The sequence below is a fragment of the Barbatula barbatula genome (assembly GCF_947034865.1).
Source record: "Barbatula barbatula genome assembly, chromosome: 11".
Lineage (NCBI taxonomy): Eukaryota > Metazoa > Chordata > Actinopteri > Cypriniformes > Nemacheilidae > Barbatula > Barbatula barbatula.
Window position 1 is genome coordinate 22,686,709 of NC_136774.1, and position 21,959 is coordinate 22,708,667.

Here is a 21,959-nt window from a genome sequence, read left to right on the forward strand (position 1 = left end):
AGGGTTTTGTATTTTTATGGTCTGTTATTTCCGCAGACAGGCAAGCATGTGACCTGCGGTCTGAAGGTGGTCTCTCGTGTCCTCATGCATGTTAGAAAGCGCATACAGGAGACACTTTAAACGTGGAATGCTTTTCAAATGTACTTCAGTAATGATCGGCTGTGCTCAGGAACAGATAAAAGCATGAAAGTTAAAATCCTGTCATTTTTTGTATTCGCCCTGGTTTCAAAACGGTATGAAAATATTGTATCCTTGGAAGATCAAAAGGATAAATGAATCTTCACACTCCTTATTTAATACAATCAACCGTTTATAATGACTAATGTTGTAGGAATGACACGTGGGTGAATAAATGATGACAGAATTGTCATTTAAAGTGAACTATTCTTTTGAAGGTTTTGTCTACATGGATCAGTGTTTGATCTGCGATGCTCATATCTCACTTCATGAAGGATTCTGAATCTGGAGAGAAATGTCAGTCTGTTCAAAGAATGTGAAACATTTTTGGTGTGGTTTTTGTCTTTTATTTTTACTTGTACAGGTCTCTGTTATGCACTACCAAAAATATCAATTTTCCTTCACTTGCCTTAATTATTGCATGGTTAACTATCGTCCTTTGACCGACTGTGAATGGTTTTATTCTAACACACACTGTAAAACTTCGCTGTAATTTCGCAGCAGGTTTGGCAGTAAATTACTGTAGATTTAATGTGCAATTTAGTTTAAAGCATAAACTTACCTAGTTATATATTTTTCTTTCATAAAACAGGACTAAATGTCTTGGGTCACTTTTCTTGTATAAATGTAAATGTATCGTAATTTAAAAAACTCAAAGTGTTTTAATGTTGATTAAAGTAATTGAAAACGGTACCAATTTGGAATGTATATTAAGTAGTAACTAAATCTACAGTAAGTTACTGGCAAACCTGCTGCAAAAACTACAGCAAAGTTTTACGGTGCACATACAGTAAACATCAGCACACGCATACGGTTATTTGATTCGCAACAAAAGCTTGAACAGTATCTGTTTCGTGGTGTTTAGTCTGTGATCCTTCACAAAAAACATCTATTTTGGTTCGAAGTTGTCCTTTTCCGTCCTGAAATCTTGTTCGTAGGTCGACATGCAGATGTACGTTTTCTTTTGCCAAAGCATTTTTAGCCGACATTTGTAAGTTATGTATTGGCTGTTTCACAACCCTTGTGTAAATGATGTCTTGTGTTTTGTTTGCACTTAAGATAAATGATTAAGAAATCGTTATGTTGTCTAAGAATGTTTTCTGGAATCAAAAAGTCCAGTGCGTTTGTGTAGATACACATTTTCTTGTACGCGTTTCATAGTTTAAGTATGTACAGTATATTACAGGATTGGTAAGAGTGCCTCCTAATGGCTACACAGTGAGAGAATTCAAGTCTGTACACATCACACAATGTTGGCAATACATAACCTAACATCATGTTTTGTGATCTTACAATCACATCTCCACGGTGGTGATGTCCTAAATATAACTCCATCAGTTAGACTGTTGAATGTGCCTTTTATAATTGTTGCATTTAAGTGGTTCTTTTAGAAACCGGTCATCAGAGCACCAACTCGCATATTATTTGTTATATATAATGCAATCGTTTATGTGACTCCAAATATATTCTGTGCTCTCCTCATTCCATCTCGGGACAAATTGGTCCCATTAATAAAGAACGATTAGTTGTGCCAAGAGAGTCTGGCCATGAAATATCAAATTATCCCACACAAGAGAAGGAACTCATTGTGTCGGTTCATTGATGGAAGGCATGGAGGATCATCCTACCCTAGAGCCATGGCAACCAATGGGAGGAGCTTGTGGGCTTCCCTTCGCGTGATTGGCTGCTGGCAGGTGTTCTGAGGTTGCATGTGCAGAAGTGGTGGGGTTCTGTGTGTGGATGTATTGCGTGCGTGCGTCTGTTAAACCTTTATCCATCAATTTAGTTAGGGTCATTACATTTAAGAGATCGTGTTCGTTCACCATTTTATGGTCATTAAACATTCTTCATTGTTTAAAGAATCTTTATTAGATAACAAATATATAATAATTTACTTATTTATTAAAAAAAAGGAAAGGAATCTCTCCCTGCAAATCAGCAAAAACATGACATAGGTCGTTTAAGTCGAAATCTCATTGTTCTTATTTCCAGTGTTCATATTTTATAGTCAAAGTAATTGTGCTGTTCTTAAATAAATGATATAAAATGATATCTTCGTACATTTTAAGTCAGAAATTGGTTGGGTTTGTTTTCATCATATGTTTTATCAATGTATCCGTGTACATATTAGAGCGCTCGCATGCGTGTGTGTTGTGCGTGCGTGCGTCAGGGCGGGGCGTTGCGCATGCACTGTGGCGTCGGACGCGTAAATCTCTTTCCATCGGCTTTCTGGTGGCGTGTTGCACGGCGAGGCTGTCATTTTACACACTGGGGATTTTTCTGTATCCTCTTCCATCTTTGGGTTTATCGTAAGCACCTTCATCGGCTGCATTCGGGCGGGTTCGTTCAAACGCGGCGGGTGTCATTGAGTTGAGGGGCGTCGGTTCTCCAAAAGCGCATCCAGAACAATTACGCACGGATCTCCAGCTATCAGATCAGCGACGAGATGTCCGGATACCAGGGCAAGAAAAACATCCCTCGCATCACTGTGAGTATGAAAATGAACGATGGTCTTAGAATACTCGCACTGTGGATTAAACACTCGAGGAATCGGTCCTGAAATGACAGCGCCTTCCAGTGCAACACCGTTGATTGTTATAATGCCGTTTCATAGGTCGCTTGATACAAAAATGATCAGATGACATGCATTCAGACTCAGTGTTGTCCAGTTATGTCAATAGTATTGCTATTCTCTCTATGAAAATCGAATCATGATGTGGTCAGGCCCACTTTCAAATGTGTTTCTTTGTGGGTCATTGCCTGTACTCTATACGCCATAGGTCACAGTGGATGTGTGCCAGTACACAGTTTGCAAACTGGTGTAGATTAAATTCTGAATTTGTTTTTTGTCGAGATTGAACACATTCCAGGAAAAAACATCAAGCTTGTGTGCATGCATTAAAAAACGTGACATTGCACTGTCAACAATGCATTTAATTTTTCTTCTGAAAACTAGCTGGTGGAAAGCTGTCAAGCATGCAAACATCATTATAACACACCCAGAGCCCAATGCACGACCTCAAATGTCTCCCGCAGAACCTTCATTTTTATTTATTTCTGATATAGTGCTTCTCGTAATATGTGCATTTTGTTCTCAACAAAAACAAGGCGGTCAATTGATGCAACACAAGCGTGAATGATGCTGTAAAATGAATAAAAAAATACCTTCGATTGAGTAAAAACCAGCTTGAGTTGCCCTCAGTACCCACCCCCGCTGAGAGCCTGTTTTATAGTCAAGCTAAATGCAGAGACCCGTCTCCGGAGGAAGTGAATGAAAATCCTCTTCTGAAAAGTAGGTCAGTTGGATGCAAATGTCACCGTATTGGTACTGTACATTCAGGGCTGTAGATACATGCAAAACCCTCCAGTGAACAGCGAACTCATACCTCGCTGTGTTTTTGGAGAGGCGGCACGGATGTGTGATGTGTGCGGGCCTGCAGGAATGAACAGAACTGGGACAGGAAGGAGAACACTGAAAACGGTCAGGAAGACTCTCTTTGCCGTTGCTGGAAGATGTTTAGCTCTCAGATTTCAGCTTAGCTTCAGCCATCTTAAGGCATTGCGCTAAGACTGCCAGTGGGTGGCAAACGCTGACACTGTCTGCACACCCCAGGACCTTAATGCACTGACTAAATGAAATGTGTTGACTGTATAAGTGTGGATTCAGATTGGAAACGTGCACACGGGAAAGATCAGATCATGTTTAACCCATTATATATGTTGTGAAGTTATTATCATCTCAGCAACATCCAAAGAAATGACGTAAAATCAAGAAACAGTCAATGAGATTGAAAGGAGAGCAAGTGGAAACATTTGCTTAAATCTCATCTGTGTCTCATACATTTATCCTGAGAAAAACATCCATAAATCTCATAAATGTCTCCATTAGAGTTTCAGAAGAGATGTCAACAGTATTTCAAACTGAGCTCAGATTTGCAATTAAAAGTCAATATTATTGAAGATCTCAATTTGAACTCAAACATTTCTCAAATGTTCTCAAATCCTGACTTTAGGATTTTTGGATGATAAAGCATTATGCATCTCTCTAATCTCAGCATTATCACCACAACTCGCGAACACACACACACACACACACACACACACACTCACGCCCCAGTTCTAGGCGTGTTTTCTGCATCAGTCATGACAATGAACTGCTTCCTGTAGATGGGTCTGCTGCTGTGGTGCTGTGGTTTCTCTGTGTCTCTTAATGGAACTCATTGATTAGATAAAAGTGCAATGCTGTACTCGGTTTGACCTCGCTCTGAATGACACAGCAGTGAAGTTTACTTTAAAATAACTCATGGACTGTTCATGTCAACCAAACAGCAACAAAATATATCTTTTGTAAAACTTCAAGGAGAAACAAACGAGATCTAAGAGATTTATTTATTTACGTACGGTCATAAAGATTAAAAAAATGTATGTGGACAGTTCGAGTGTATGACATTTTGGGGGATCTAGTGGTGAGGTTGTGAATTGCAACAAATGGCTCACTCCACCAGTGATGCCCTCTTTTATGAAATGTTTTGCCCCGCACCACTGTATCTATTTTTACAACCCGCCCTGCACCCGGGACCATTAAATAGACATACTAGGCATTGTAATGTAAATGCAAACAGACTTTATTCAGCCTGAAAGTGCTTGGAAACAGCCATTAGATTACATCGCAACAACACACGCTTATAGACGCCAAAGAAACTTGCACATCACGTAGCCGATATACTGCTGTTGTGTCCTGCTGCAACTCTTTCTGAGAACCGGTGCCAAACATTAGATGTAGCAGCTTGACATTCTTCTCTTTTAATTATGTAAATTCCCGACATTAATTTCTACCGCCCCTCGTCTTCCATCTTCCCTTTTATTTCTCCGATTGTTTTGTTGTTCTGGCTGGCGGCGGAAGCTGCTTGGCACTTTCGTGACGTGTTTGGTTTGGGGACATCGCAAAAGTTACGTCGCTACGTAGGCCTACGCATTGTAACCTTATAAAATAACCTAATACAAATATTTAATATAGGCTATAGGGAATTGCACGCAACACATGTTTTTGGTTATTTCGTTTTTAATTTGATTTTGAGGATTTTCCTTGACAGTTGAATGTTTGCTCAGAACCAAGAGAATTGGTCTGATTTGAAGCAGAACCCACGGCTCAAGCACAGACTCAGAGTTTCCAGTTAAAACAGTCATTGACCTCATGTGTATGAATACAGCAAACACAGACTGAAGGTTTCCATCAAAACTGACCTCCATTAGCCTCTCATGCTGTTTCTGACAGACTGGCTGAATGCTTCATGGATCAAGTAATGCTTAGTTGGAGAGAGATACATTTAAATACTTTTAGTTTATTAAAAAAGAAAAAGCCCACAGAATGTTTGTTATTTTTGGGATAGCTCTCTTCTGTTTTAGCGAGACATGAATCTGACATCGCTTGACCAACTAACAGAACCCACGGTTTCCCTGCTCAGCAGAACATTGACAGATATTAAAAGACTATTTTTGCTTGTGCATTAAAGATAATAACTCACTCTGTCCAGTGACCATTACAGCTTAATATGGATTGATTCTAGGGCCAACAATTGAGAACACACCTGCTGGAATTGCACACAATTGTATTAATTAACTGTAAGTACTGTAAATATACCCTACACTTTAAAAATGTAGTTTTGTAGAGGTTTTGAGTCATTTGATGAGAAATGTTTGAGTTCACATTCAGATCTTCAATAATATTGACTTTTGATTGCAGATTTGACAAATCTGAGCTCAGTTTGACACATCATTGACATCTCTTTTCAAACACTAAAGACATCAGTGAGATTTCTGACTCAGAAATATTTGAGACGCAGTAGATTTAAGCAAACGTTTCCATTATCTCTCCAATTAAACTCATTTATGTTTTCGGAGAAATAAAAGATCGCATTTGTGTTTTTTCATATGACACTTAAAAAAAAAGCAGACAATAAATGTTATTCCTTTAAACAAAATAATGCGATTGTAACAACGTTCAATAAAAGGAAAGAAGGAAGCGGGAACCGGCGAACGTAAAACAATCTTTTAATAAATTAAACAAAGTAAAATGTCAAATGCCACACAAACATCATAAATCACAACGTAAAGTCCAGGCTCTCACGGCTCTCGTGATTGCCCGTTGCCCGTTACAGCGATAAAATACTTTTTTTTACTAAAAACCTTTCTAAATGTAAAAATAAATACACATGTAAAAAAACATATTTAAAGGTGCAGTTTGTAACAATTTTGCAGTAAAATATCCAACAACTACTAGGCCAGTCTTATATATTTTGTTCAGATGGGTACTTAAAATATCGCAAATGTTTCCAACTAGTTGTAAATCATGAAAAGTTCGCCATTCTAAACAGTGACACGGGGCTGTGCAGTCGCCTGTCAATGGCGTCATATCCGCGTTACCCTTTGTTACCGCCTTTACTGACGTAGAAACCGCATGACAACAGTGTCGTGGACAAATGCGGAAGTAGTATCTAGCGTCAAGCAAGCCACTAGCTTGTTTTGACCAGTCACTTATTTATGGACCACAATTATACGCAACATTAATACAACTTTATTACTTTAACCTCGTCCGCTAACATGATTTCTCGTTCCCGTCTGTTTGACGGCCATCAACGGTGAAGTTGAAGACAACAGGTCCCATCATTCCCATCACTCTTTCACATTAAGCTACGCCGTTGTTGCTTTGATCGTGCGCCCTCTAGCGGTGGTTTTACCAACAGTATCTTTAAGTAATTTTTGTTCAAATTAAGTTAAAAAAGTTTGACAACTGTGAACCGTTCTATTAAATGCATTTAAATTAGCTACCGAAGATTATCAAAATCTATCACATCGATCGAATTACTTAAGCAGATTGATTTTAAGAGTTTTTCCTTCCAGACTTTTAAACATTTAAATAGCACACAATGCCTTATAAGTGGAAACAGCTAGCTAGGTTTGTGGAGGGATTGCCTAAAAAATCCACAGATATATGGATTGTCTCAACATGAGACCTAGAAACCATGACTTGAGCTAGAAATGGGACTGTGTTATGTTATGATCTATTAAATCCATTCTTAAACTTTACTGTGGATTATTGCCATCAATATCATAATTATCAGCTTCACTGATGAAAAAACTATTTGATTTGTGGTTCATTTTTGGTGGCAAAAAGATGATAAAACTCCTGGACTGCCATTAGGAGTGTGTCTTTCAAGAGAGCGTGTTCCACTTCATTAAAATGGATGTAAACAGATCGATCTCTCTGAGTTTAATGAATGAATTTCATCTCAAATGTTAAGTAACGAACAGGCATTACATGAACAGAAGTATAGCAGTTAAGTCACGTGATCATCTGCGCTCGCTGATCTGAGACGGGGACAAAGGTTAAGATGGTTTGAATTTTTGTGAGTTTTCGGCCAGCAGCATCTCTCTCTCTCTCTCTCTCTCTCTCTCTGTGTGTGTGTGTGTGTGTGTGTTTTTGTGTGTTCGTGTTGTAAAGCAGTGAACAGAGAGGTTTTGTCTCTGTAATGGAACTTATCACCGCTTTCTTTGGCCCGCCCATTAGGGCCCGCCCATTAGGCCATATGACAGGTAAAGCAATCAATCACGTTTCGTCTTGAGCCGCGTTAATCTTTAGAGGCGTGAAATGTCCCCGCAGTAACAGCCTGGTGTAAATTCACAAACCTGTGAAAAGGTTAACAGCAACAAAATGATTATAAGTTTATGCCGTGAACCTTGCATACTTTTAAGAATTAAGCGTTTATTAGGTCGTGATGAATTCTTATAGCAACTGTTGTAAACGCTAATTTCTTAGATCAAACGGCTTCGTGTTGTTTCCAGGTCGTACTTTAAAGAACGCGACACACACATCTACCGGAAATCCTGTGAAATGTAACCAATCAGATGACGACTTCGAACGTGCTGAAGTGTCTGTTATGAGGTATGGACAGAACCCAAGCACAGGCAGCGGTTTGCTAAATAATACAACTTTATTTAAACAAAGACCCTCGATGGGGAAAACATGAACAAAAACAAGACAAGACTGAAAACTAAAACTTCCCACAAGGGGGAACAAAACAAACGAGGTAATAAGAATAAGTCCACAAACTTTGAAACAGCAACAAGGTAACTCTAATGGAAGGCAGGGTATCGACGAAGGTGGGTAAACGTGCAAAATGAACCGACAAGAGACAGAGGGAAACTGGGGCTTGAAAAAGGGAAACACTAACGAGGACTGATGACACAGGGAGAGTGGCAGCAGGTGACATGGATGAAACACTAAGGGAAAGGCTGAGACTAGGTTTACACCAATCGCATTCCACGCTCTTTATGACACTGCGTTCACACCAAACTCGTAACAGTTGCGTTTCACGCTCTTTATAACACTGGGTTCACACCAAATGCGAACACTGACCTCCTTTATAACACTGCGATTGCCGCGAACGCACAACAAAAATCTCCTCTTCCGCAATGTTGAAAATATTTGTCAGATCACTTCACTCACGCAAAGATAACGCACTTATCCCACGAGTAACAAGGAGCGTGGAGGCGATTGTTTGCGTTTGGTAGAGTATGAACCCAGCATTAGGATGTGGTTTCATCATTAATGTCTTTTTTTCCATTTGGAAGTTTCCATTTGGATCGACCTATGCTTGTGGGATTTGATGTCCTTACTTTGATAAATTATTTACGTGTTGTAAGTGGAATTCTGGTATGCGCAGTATGTTAAAATGAGAGTGGAAATAGGCCAGAGGAAGATTGAGAAAGTGATTTGGTGATGTACAACAGCTCAATTCCCCTTTACATTCTACAGTTTCTTTACTGGTAAACTCGACAATTATTCCATCAGGTCTCTAATTACAGAGAACAATAATCCCACCTCTCACCATTCCCATCATGCTCTTGGTTTAAGGGATAGGTCACCCATACATAGAAATTCTGTCATCACCAATTTATCTTCATGCAAAACCTGTATATGACTCTTTTTGAGAAATGGAACAAATTAACTCATACAGGTTTGCAAAGACATGAGATTGAGTAAATGGTTAAATTAGCTAGATTAAGGTATTGGTTGAAAATGACATTACAGGTCGAATTTTCCTCTTTATTTAAAATAGTATGTTCCTCACACAGAGTGATCGTCTTCTCATCAAAGGAGCGAAGATAGTGAATGATGATCAGTCGTTCCATGCGGACATCTACATGGAGGATGGTGTCATCAAGCAAGTTTTTCCTTAATTCTCTCATTATTGACAGACTGTATAGATGACCTCTCGGTTGCTTATGTCTGTGTCTCCCGCTGTTTCTCACTCCAGGCAAATCGGTGAGAACCTCATCGTTCCTGGTGGGGTGAAGACCATCGATGCCCACGGCAGGATGCTGATACCAGGTGGCATTGACGTTCACACCCGCTTCCAGATGCCCGACCGGGGCATGACAGCGGCAGATGATTTCTACCAGGGCACTCGAGCCGCTCTCGCTGGAGGCACCACAATGATCAGTACGTCAATATGGAATGCAATATCATACAAGACCGGTGTCATCCACCACCTCCCCAAACAGCCAGAACAACATCATTGTTTATACTAACAAACTCTTCGGCGTCTCTTGTGGCTGCAGTGAGTGTGTGGTGTGTGTGGGAGTCCAGCTGATGTCCCGTCAGGGTTGTGATCTTGAGAGATGAGATGTGTGGGTCCGTCGCATCAGGCATGTGCAGAATGTGTGCGTGTGTGTTTTTTCAAATCTAAAAATCCAAAACGTTGCCCATGATCTTTAGGTTTAAGGGGTCAAATATACAGTTTGTACAGTATAAAAATCCTAACGCCTTTGGACTGTCCCCACAGAGATAACAAACCAGACATGTGTGTGTGTGTTTTAGTTGATCATGTGGTCCCCGAGCCCGGCGCCAGTCTGATCGCTGCTTTTAACCAGTGGAAGGAGTGGGCCGATCATAAATCCTGCTGTGATTATTCTCTTCATGTGGACATCACGGAGTGGCACGGAGGAACGAAGGAGGAGATTGAAGCGCTGGTGAAAGATCACGGTATGATTTCACTGCATCAGACCTTCAATTCCATTCAATCGCTTTACTGGAACAACAAGCCGAACATTTCTACTGCAAATGCATGAAAAAATGATGAATATGACAAGTTAAAGGAAAGTGGATTAAAACTCAGTCGATTGTATTTGTTTTGTTCTGTCAATGACCTCAGAAAAAACTCATTTCTTTACTTGAATTACGGACACCACTGTCCCCTGGAGACGCTGGAGACAGGGGCGCCACCAGGAATTTTGGGCCCCATGACAAAAAGATCGAATTGGGCCCCCTCGGTGCAGCTGTTGCCACCACATCTCTAGGACCTCACTGTCCAATCAAAAGCTTTAAATAACTCTAATCAAAGGCTTGCAACTGTCTTGCTTCTTGTAGTTCAATAATAGTACAAGCAAAATATTAACTGCTGGTGATCTGTAAATGCAAGTCTGCATACAGTTTGCAGTTCACTATTTGATGCAAGATTAAAAGCCACCATACAATGTCCATTCTCAATGTAATTTTACTGTAAAAATATTGACAGATATTTAGATTGACAAAACCTAAATATATATTAACTTTTGAATCAAAATTAATTAACATCATCATCTCAAAACAATGAAAACAGCTGATTTTTTAACTTAACTGCACATATATGCCAACAACAAAATAAAGTTGACGTGTAAAACGGATTATCCACATCAGGGTTATTATAGCGCTAGAAAAAAGATCAAGTGATCACTAAATCAATAGGTTTTTTAGGTTGGGAATATGGTCATAACAAAACTAACAGTACTAGTGACATTAAAAGGTAAGTTAACATGGTACAAATAAGAACAATGGAAATATATGCCAATAAATGACACTAACACTACAGAACATTGACCCAAATTACCTATAGTTCTGTATTATCATCACTTGATTACATACATTAGATATGATAGATTTGTGTGTGTGTGTGTGTGTGTGTGCGAGCAAGCACGCTTCTCAAATAAATTGGACTTCATGATGGGAATAATAAGGTCTTTATCTATAGATGTAATTTAACGGCCAAAATTCAGTCTGAATGAACGCATCAAACTGGATTATTTTAATATTGTCAGTAACTTACATGCAGGTTGAGGTAAACTACTCATTGTTTCTAAATGCATCTAATACAGACAAGAGGTTCGTTTTTTTTCTTTTTTTATGTCATTATGGTCATACTGTGAGAAAATAATTTGTGTTTGATTTCTGTCATTAATGAATATTCCACTTTCTTTTTTGTCATGGTAAAAAGAGCAAGAGAGACAGAGAACCCCACACAGACTCACTGGAATGATGTTAAGTCATTAACACAAAGTTGCTCACCTTCTTCACTGGGACAGGCAGGGGCGCAGTTATGGGGAGACTGGGGTGCTGCTGACTCATCTGTTGTTAAGTCTGCTAAAATGGGCATGGAGTCATGGACAAGGATTTCATATAAATATCTTGCTAAACGTTTACCTGCACTGATTAAATGTTGATGAAATGTAGGTTGACACTAGCCGGCAGCTAGTTAGCTTATATCACTATGGACAACAGGTTAATGCCACTCTACCCACCTTTCTTGGTGAAAAACTGGGTTAGAGATTGACACCCTTTCTTTTGTCTCTCCTCTCTCCATTTTCTTTCTTTTTCTTTTTTGAAAACCAGATTTTTTACTGAGGATACAGGGGGGTGCTCGGTCAATATGGATGTTAACTTTTTGGTCATTTGAGGATCTTTTATTGCCAAAATAAGTCAAATAAAAGACATCGTCATTTTATTATTATTTGAAATATACTAAATGATGATGATTTATATAGTGTATAATATCATATATTTTTTTTAGTTTTTACCTATTTGTTGGGGCCCCTGTCAGTCAAGGGCCCTTGGAATTGTCCTAACTGTTCCCCCCTATACGGCGCCCATGGCTGGAGACTTAACTCTCTTAACTTAATCGCAGTTTGAACTGATTGAACAGACTTCACAAATTTCCAAAGAGGCATTTTTTTCAAGATGACTTAAATCGCGGCAATCGAATCGCCCCGTTTCGCGTCATTCGCACAGCCTGCTCCGAGTTCGCATCTTTGCATTGACTTTGTATGTAATGTACTTGCGCCAAACGCTTAATTTGCGTTTGGTGTGAACCCAGTATTATAAATAGCTTTCCTGTATCTCAGTGGTAAGAGCATTGTGTTAACATCGCAGGGTTGTGGGTTTGATCCCAGGGGATTGCAGACACCTATGTATAAATGTATAGGATAATGCAATGTAAGTCGCTTTGGATAAAAGCATCTGCCAAATGCATAAATGTAAATGTAAATAAACTCATAACGGTTCTTACCGAAGCTAAACCTGACGTGAAGAATCAACTTTAAAGTAACGCTGCTTTGAAACAATCTTTATTGTAAAACGTGTTATGAATAAACTGACATTACTGTTCATTTTAAAAATGAATGTATAGATTAGCTCAAATGATTTTCATTACTCCACAGATGTTTCATTAACAATAGAATAACAATATTAAAAGAAAAACATGAAATAACGCTTTGTTTCATGCATGTCTGGCACCTGTTTTTGAAGCTGGAGAAATCATCTGTCTGATCTCTTGCATCTTTCTCTTTTCTGTGTCTTCTGTGTCTCTGCAGGCGTCAATTCTTTCTTGGTTTACTTGGCTTACAAGGATGTTTTCCAGCTAAATGACTCTCAGGTGAAATAATAAATCATGATGATATATACATCATGTCTTCAATTGTAATTATTGATGAACAGAGTTGAACGATTTGGCATTAATTCCGGGTTTTGACTTGCATACATTGCTATCTATAGTGTCTAAACCACCTATGTTAAGTATTATCGTTTAATAAAGAAAGTTTCTGAGTTCTTTATGTATTGGTGTGATTTGAACCTGCGATGGTTCTGTAAGCCATTTTCTGTACCTGCCTATTCATATCGCCTAAAACACACCAATTGCAAAATCACACCCGGCTTTATGTTTTTCCTCTCTGTTCCAGATGTATGAGGTGTTCAGTGTCATCAGAGATGTGGGAGCCATCGCCCAGGTGCACGCAGAGAATGGTGACATCATCGCTGAAGTAAGCACACCTTTCCTCTCATTTTAACAGCGTGTCCCAACCAAATCTGATGTGATAAAGCATCAAGTGATGAAGCAACACATCCCTGTGTAGTATACGAAACAAAAAACCCTTCTTTTCTGTAATGAAAATAAATGATACGTGATTGTGTTAATATAGTGACGTTCCGTTTTCAGGAGCAGAAGAGGATTCTGGGATTGGGTATCACTGGTCCAGAGGGACATGTTATGAGTCGCCCAGAGGAGGTAGTACACTTCACAGTACTTTATTCTAGTGTAATGTAGTGCACTCACGGACCGAAAGGACAGCAGCACTACACCAAATACTGTACATGCATCATAACTACTGAACACTGGCCAGCATTTTACATTTAGTCATTTAGCAGACGCTTTTATCCGAAGCGAGTTACAGATGAGGAAGCATTGGAAGCAATTATAACCACATAGGCAGCAAAATACATAAGTGCATCAAACTTGAGTACGTTTTGACTTAACTTCACATCATTTTTATTCTTTGAATTAATAACAATGTTCCTATTTAGACATTATTTTATTCTTGAAATATGACTTTTTAACTGTACTGTAAGTCGATTTGATGTAAATTCATATTAGTGTCGGTGTGTACAAAGAATATGCTTTTTTTATTTGTTCATAAGCTGACATACATAAGAAGGTTTTTGAAAAGTACATAAGAATAGACTTAAAGTGTCCTTTGAAATGACAAAGAAGTAAATTAGTTAGGGATGCATGATAAATGATCGGCCATATCTGTATCGGTTGATAAATGGTCATTTTTAACCTTATTGGTATCAGCCGATAATAACATTTGGGCCGATATATTTTAGCGGACAAATTATGAATCATTTCCTCTAGTTGAACCACTTCAGCTGCACGCCGCTCACAGTTAAAATCCAGTACAGTGCTGTCTTTCTGTCTCGATCATTCACTTACTGATATTTGCAAAACATTGTTGATGTAGTTTGTAGATATTTATGAATGTGTAAATTATAGGAACAAAAGCATATGGTTTAAATCAGACTGCTGTCTGAATGCTTTCTGTCTTGAGATCTGTTAGACTCGTGGCTATTGAGAACATTTGTCTGGGCTGCTCGGGAAGAACATCTATCGTGTGTTTGTTGTTGAATAAAAAATATACCAGAAACGTTTAAAGTTAAAGAATCTTTCATTATTGTAAGGTAGGCTTTGTACAGGATTTCACAGAAAATGTTTTATTAAAATTAAGATAATGTATATCGGCCAATATATCGGTTATCAGCCTACAACGTCGAAGAATTATCGGTTATCGTTATCGACAAATATTTACATATCGGTGCATCCCTAATATTAATAGCACACATTTAGGGAATCATCGGAGATTATAAAGAGATTTAATTTACAGTCGTTGATCATTATTTTACACAAATCAACCTTTCAGAAAGTTTAAGTCGAGTCTGTTGGCTTATATAAAGTGCAGTCAGCGTTAAAAAATAGATAAACGTTACAGTGAATGCGTCAGTAATTTCATCTGAAGGTCAGTGTGTATCTGCTCTCGTGATGTAGGTGGAGGCTGAGGCGGTCAATCGGGCCATAACTGTGGCCAATCAGACCAACTGTCCCCTTTACGTCACCAAGGTGATGAGCAAGAGTGCTGCTGATGTCATCGCCCAGGCCAGGAAAAAAGGTACAAGTTTCGATCTCCCACAAATCAGCCAGAAGTGGCAACATGGCCGTCTCTGTTTTCTCGGCTCAAACGTGTGCACTAAATAGTGTAGAGGGTTTGTAGCTTGACCCTGCTGTTCTCCACCTGTCCTGCAGGTACTGTGGTGTACGGAGAGCCCATCTCCGCCAGCTTGGGTACGGACGGCACTCACTATTGGAGCAAGAACTGGGCCAAGGCTGCGGCTTACGTCACCTCTCCCCCCCTCAGCTCTGACCCCACCACCCCGGACTATCTCAACTCCCTGCTGGCCTGGTATGTGTCCGCAGCTGTGTTCAAATATATTTTGACATCGACTTGTGAACACTAGAGGGTGCCATTACACACAGAATGTTTAACCATTAATAATCAAATCTGCAATAATACACTAATGTTACATACTTGTCAAAGATAATATACAAATAAAAAGATACAAATACAAAATAAAAGGTGTAAAAAAACAATAAACTGTTTAACTAACGTAAATATTTTAACCCCTTGTCAGTGACAATTATATGTAGATTTCCACAATAAATCTACCAAAAAATGTGTGAATGTATAATTATATTAGCTATTATAAATTCATACAAATATGATTGTATTAGTGTAAATATGATTATTAAGATTAGTAAACAAGATTTAATGTAAATATAAAACAATGCATCACATATGATGTATTAAGTCTCTCATCTTCTGTAACCCAATAATAATAAAAATGGTAATTCTGCTACCAATACATTTATATATTTCAAAATATAAAATTAGCTAAGTTCATAAATATGTCTTATTATATGGCATTTTCTTTTAGTGTGTTTTTATGTGCAACAACAGAGGCAAGAAAATCTGACCTTTTGAAAAATGTCACAAATTTTCTTACACTGACGTAGAACTGGACATGAATATTAATATTTCTATTTCGGGTTACTTCATAACACCATTTTTCCTTCCTGAAAATCTTAGTGGTGACCTGCAGGTGACCGGCAGCGGCCACTGCACCTTCAACACCTCCCAGAGAGCCGTCGGCAAAGATGATTTTACTCTCATTCCAGAAGGAACTAACGGCACCGAGGAGAGGATGTCAATCATCTGGGACAAATGTGTGGTAAGAGACAGCTGTTCACAACAATCGTATCGTGATGGGTTTATGTGTTACTCAAGCATCAATAGCACTGCTGATTAATATTATATTATATAATATGATTTAAAAATAATCTGTGTAATAGAATTAAATCGAAAATTATTTATAAGTATTTTGAAGCATTTCAGAGTGAAATGAAATTTCTAATGAGAAAAATAGTGGGCGTGGCTTTCATCTTTCTCTGCGATTTGATGTATGAAAACAGCTGTTGCATTTGGAAATTTAACTGGAAGCAGACTGACAGTTGAAGGGGAGGAGTAAACGTATGCTCCGCCCAAGCCGTCTAACATGCGTCATTTAAGACGGATAGTCACTACAGGACGGAAGTGCATATTCAGATTTTAACTTATGATTTTGCGGGCACATGAATTTTAAAAAGAGAATGACCCACATTGATAAACTATTTACAATAAACACTGTAATATTTCATGAAAATAGGCATTGTCATTTTATTTTCACTGGGACTTTAAGGTAATTTTTTCACTGGGTTCAAGGTTCACTGGGACTTTAAGATCAATAATCATTTTTATGGCACTACTTCTATTGGCTGGCCTTATTGTATCCAAAACAGCTTTTTATGAGACATTTCCATTAGGTATGCAATTAAAAACTAACTAATGAGAGACTAATAACCTTTTAATAATACATGTAAATGCAAACGTACTGCCCTTAACCTCGGTAGGATTACTTTTGTTTATTGCTCACTGCTTCACTTGTGAAAAGTTTTGTTTCTCAAAGATGGATGTTCGCCTCACAGGTGACAGGCAAGATGGATGAAAATCAGTTTGTGGCCGTGACAAGCACCAACGCTGCCAAGATCTATAACCTGTACCCACGCAAGGGCCGCATCGCTGTGGGCTCCGACGGTGACCTGGTGCTGTGGGACCCAGACGCGTCCAAGATCATCTCTGCTAAGAACCACCACTCGGTAACCCTCTAAATTGAACTTGCTCATTTGTTCAGCCGCTTTTAATTGTTCACATGAATTTCCATGAACGCGAGAGTCTAATTACTCTCATCGCATCTCACGGTTCTCTTTGTTCCGCACCATGTGCGTTGCATCTTAAGATGCATCTTTCGACCCCTGCGTACAGTTCCATTCTGTCTCGCTATATTAATCCGTCTCCGAACGCAGAATGAGTCTGATCTGAATTGAAGGGATAGGTCTTACGTGTTCCACTGAAGAAAGAGTCATACAAAAAAACAAAGGGTGAATATTCTGGGTGTACCTCAAAATCAGCTAACCCTCCGACAATTGTGTCGTTTTGATTGATACGACCCCTGTAAAGGACGAGCAGGCTGTCAGTGTATCGAGGTTTTTTAACAAGCCATTATACGAGTGACATGATTAACTTTGGACCGTCTCTGACTCCCATGATCCTTTGCTTCGCTCCGAGCTGTTTCAGCGTTCTGCTGACTCGCTCTCTGTCCGTTCCTGTTTGTCAATGAAGCCGATGCGGCTCACCGTACTGATTTCATTCAGATAGAATCACTGATGCGGTCAAACGTGGATGGAGAATAAAACACATTAAAGCCACATACAAACTTAATGTTTAAGTCCTGTCACGTCTTAGGTCCATCACTGATTTCCCACAATCCTGTGCAATCCAGTTGAATTACTTGAGGGACGAACAAAACTACCTCATTTACAAAATCAGTAAGTCGGTCTTAAAGGAACAGTTCACCAAATATGAAAGTTCATTATTTATTCACCCTCGTGCCATCCCAGACGTACATGACTGCACTTCTTCAGTTAAACACAGACGAATAGTTTCATATTAAATACGCTGTCACGTTATCTTTTTACCTGTATACTTATCATAGTGAAGCTCCAAAAGCAGATTTATCCATTCGTATGTTGCCTTTTTTCATTCTCGCTCTCAGGCGGTGGAGTATAACATCTTTGAGGGAATTGAAGTACGTGGAGCTCCTCTGATCGTCATCAGCCAAGGGAAGATCACAATGGAGGAAGGGACCCTTCACACCACCGAGGGATCTGGACGATACATCACCCGTAAACCCTTCCCCGATTACGTCTATAAGAGGATAAAGGCCCGTAGCTGGGTACGCGTATCCATATATAAACACTGCAGTCTAATATTTAAGATTGATATACACACTTAAGGTTTAACACTAGAGCTGTAAGATAAGAAATGACATGAAGAACGTAAACCTTGACCATTAAACCACTAAAACTTAAGTTTATTTCCAAAAAGAGACGTTTTCAAAAATCATGTTTTTTCTATTGTGCATTAATGTAAATGTAATGTAAACTGCAGTTGGTTTGTTTTGATTTAAGCCATAATAACTACAAAAATACACAATATTTTGAATTAACGAAAACACAATAAAGACTTTTGAACAATTTAAGAAATCAAATAGAGTTGGAATCTCTATTTGGAAATAAACTCTTCATTTATTATTGTTAATAGTTAGAATAAATAATGCAAGTAATCGGTCATTTGACTAAAGGACAGTATATTGTGTATCAGGTCAATTGTGGGTTGATCCATGCTGGAAAAGAAAATATATACTGTATGTAGGTACATTGCATTTTGGGAAATGATGGATTTTCCAACCCATCGCTGGGTCAAATATGGACAAACCTTTATCCGAGAGTGGGATGTAAGGATTGCTTTGAATGTGACTCAACCCACCATACTTGAAAGAAAGAACAATCTGTTTCACCATTGTTTATTCCGTTATGATACACATGAGAGTCTAAGTGCGGTTGGAGTGAGTCAGTAGTACTTGAAAGTCACAATGTCAGAATTTGATGGCCGTTATGATTCTCTGATTCATTGTACTTAAAGAACGACGGTGATCTTTCAAAATAGTATCATGTACAGAACGTCCATTTTCTCGTGTCGTTCATATTTAACGTGTTTTGTGTCGTAGATGGCAGACCTGCGTGGAGTTCCACGTGGTCTGTATGACGGCCCGGTCTGTGAGGTCACTGTAACACCCAAGGTCACGACCGCTGTCCCTTCTGGTAAGACTTCTCCGGTCAGATCTGCTCCTCAGCCGGCTCGCAACCTGCACCAGTCTGGTTTCAGTCTGTCTGGTGAGTGCAGTCTGTACCCAGATGACCTGTTACGTTATCAAAAGTTGTAGTATGCATGCAAGTCTCTCTTATCAATATAATTTTTTCACCGTTTCACAGGGGCTCAAATTGACGACAACATTCCTCGTCGTACCACTCAACGCATTGTGGCGCCCCCTGGTGGCAGGGCAAATATTACCTCCCTGGGATAAAGGCAGGAAAAAACATGGGCTTAAAGAAACATGGGCTTTTTTCTTGGACCAATCCGACCATCTGGTGTTTGAACAAGCACACCTTCACTTTCCCCCTTGCATTTCATGTTTCCCAAACTCCTGGTTCCTGTTATTTATATGTGGCTTACTTGGTGTTTCAGGATAACATCAAGGAAATCAGCTGGAATAGTTGGCATGACAGCAAACTTCAGTTTGGCTATCGGTGGGATAGCATACTAGTCTTGCATTTGGTGCTTAGTATTGTTTGCCATGATGCAATACGCCTCCATTTTGCATATGACAGCTGAACCCGGAATTAATGTACTAGTTGCTTCGTTTATGGATCTTATTTGTGTATTTTGCAGATGCTTTTATTTAAAGCGAAATGCAAAGCTTTACCAGTTAAACAGCACTTGAAATATTTTCCTTGATTCATAAGACAATTGTTATCAAGTTTTATTTCAATTAAATTGACAAAAACGTACAAATGCATACTGTACGCTAGTGCTCCATTCCAAACACAGCCCATTTTTTAAATCTGGTGTAAAATCCTAGTTTTTATCGTCCTGAAATGAATACTAATAACTAATAAGTACGCTGCATTTAAAGAACTGGAACCAGTATTGTCCATCATCTGCCTCTATCCGTTTTTAAAGTTTTTATTTATTTATTTGTTAACGTTTTATACAGCACAACACTATCGCCTGTGTGGTTTAGCATCCCAACGTGCTGTTGCAATATCGCTTTGTTATTTTTCCTTGTAGGAAGAGTCAATGAGTTACGTATTGTTTCAAAATTATGTTTTGCAAAAGTGTCAACTCTTCCACAAAAGCCTGATTTATGGTTTAAGGTTTGTAGAGTGTTGTTTTATAATGAACTTTATTGAATTGCTGTCATGATTTAGGTTTCAGGTCAGTGCTTTTACTGTAAACGCTTCTTGAAAAATCCCTCACGTTTGTCTTCCTCTCAGTTTGCACTTCTCTTGTTTATCTCGGTTTTATTTACTTGTTGTTTTCAAAGCAAAAAAAAAACGAAGTGAAGAGACTTACCGTGGTGTTTTGGCCGTCGTGCACAGTCCTGTGGGGTTTTGCTGTGATTTGAATTCACTTATTTTTATGCTGTAAATGTCAAGCTGTCCGTCCTACTCGTCCTGCAGTTCACATTACTGGGGATCCCACCAGAAAGAATATAACACATTTAAGAAATAAACTCAAACAGCTCTTTTTGGCCTTTCATTACCCCAGTTGTATTACTCCCTCCGTTTCTTACAGTCTTGTTACCATAGTAATAGGTCTCCATCACTTGTCATGGCTGTTGATTAGAAACGACAGTCGTGCAGGGTTGGACTGCCCGGGTCTGACCTCCTCACACCAGGTGCTTTATTCATGCTGTGGATCTGGACACGGTTTCATTCATTTACCTGTGACATCACCGGAGTTCATCTTCACCGCCGCACCATGGGGCAGCTACTCACCCCACCAAACCCCTGACCAAACTGACTTTCACCTTTATCACAAGGACATTTTGCAGGTTGCAGTGACGGTGTTTATCTGAAATGGATTGTGTCCGGCATGTGTAGGGTTGATCTTGTGGAGATTCAGTGTTACGTTTTGCAAATTTGTTTTTTACTTGACTTGCCTGCCTATTCACCAAGTGATACAGTTCTCAATGTCTGTGAATATTGTTATGACAAGTTGAACATTTCCCGTGGAAGATATGTACAGAATTCATTCTTCATGTCTTTGACTGTTACTATAAAATGCAGTTGTGTGTCATAGTACCATGGTTCATTTTAATACGTAATAAATGATGTACGATCTTGTTCTCGGAGTTCTGAAATGTTCCCATTGATTGACCGCAAGCCTTCAGAACAATGAAATTACATTTAAAAGTTTTGTGCGTTCGTGTACGGTACTGATTTCATTTTGTGGCTGATAATGAAATTTTTTTTTTGTTTTTAGTAATCGCTCACGTTTTGTGTAAGACAAACAACGAGAGCCGTTTGATTCACGTACAAGAACTCTTACGAGAAGCCGGGTTTCCATTGCAGATTTGCGCAAAATTTAAGCAATATCGCGGAATGACTGCATTTCCATTCAATTATGCGATTCAATTATATTTAAAATTTTCCTGCGATTAGTCAGCCGTACTTCTTCTTTGTTCAATTTATGGCAGGTTGCAAACTAACTTTAGTGCATAGAGCGACCTACTGTGATGAAAGAGTGAGGAGAAATGTCTGTATTTCCTTGTACATTTTTAAATATTACCTCACTGTTCCTAATAAATCTTTATACTTCACTCGCTCATTTTCCTGCATTTGGGCCATCATATAAGATATTATTACTTGAATGTGAATTCCTTACAGCCTATCTTACCAAATTTTCTCCCATGTGCCATTTTTACACACCACGTGACTTGTTAATACGACAATAGTGTTTCAATTGCAGTTTTGCGAAATATACCTTTATCGTATTGCCTGAAAAAAAACTAATGCGGGCGTAAGATTTGACGTGTTTCCATTGGGCGTAGTTTCAAGCTTTTTCGATTTATAATGTAATGGAAA

The 21,959-nt window shown here is 38.9% G+C and overlaps 1 protein-coding gene across 1 annotated transcript; it reads left to right on the forward strand.

Moving 5' to 3' along the window:
• The first annotated feature begins 2,345 nt into the window (after positions 1-2,345).
• Positions 2,346-21,693, forward strand: dpysl2a (dihydropyrimidinase like 2a). The gene is made up of 14 exons (XM_079467971.1): positions 2,346-2,665; positions 9,313-9,401; positions 9,495-9,679; positions 10,058-10,222; positions 12,862-12,923; positions 13,228-13,308; positions 13,485-13,553; positions 14,868-14,988; positions 15,123-15,279; positions 15,964-16,105; positions 16,899-17,069; positions 18,026-18,205; positions 19,040-19,205; positions 19,305-21,693. The coding sequence occupies exons 1-14, from the start codon at positions 2,624-2,626 to the stop codon at positions 19,394-19,396; spliced, it is 1,722 nt and encodes a 573-aa protein (XP_079324097.1). The 5' UTR covers positions 2,346-2,623; the 3' UTR covers positions 19,397-21,693.
• Positions 21,694-21,959: the final 266 nt, after the last annotated feature.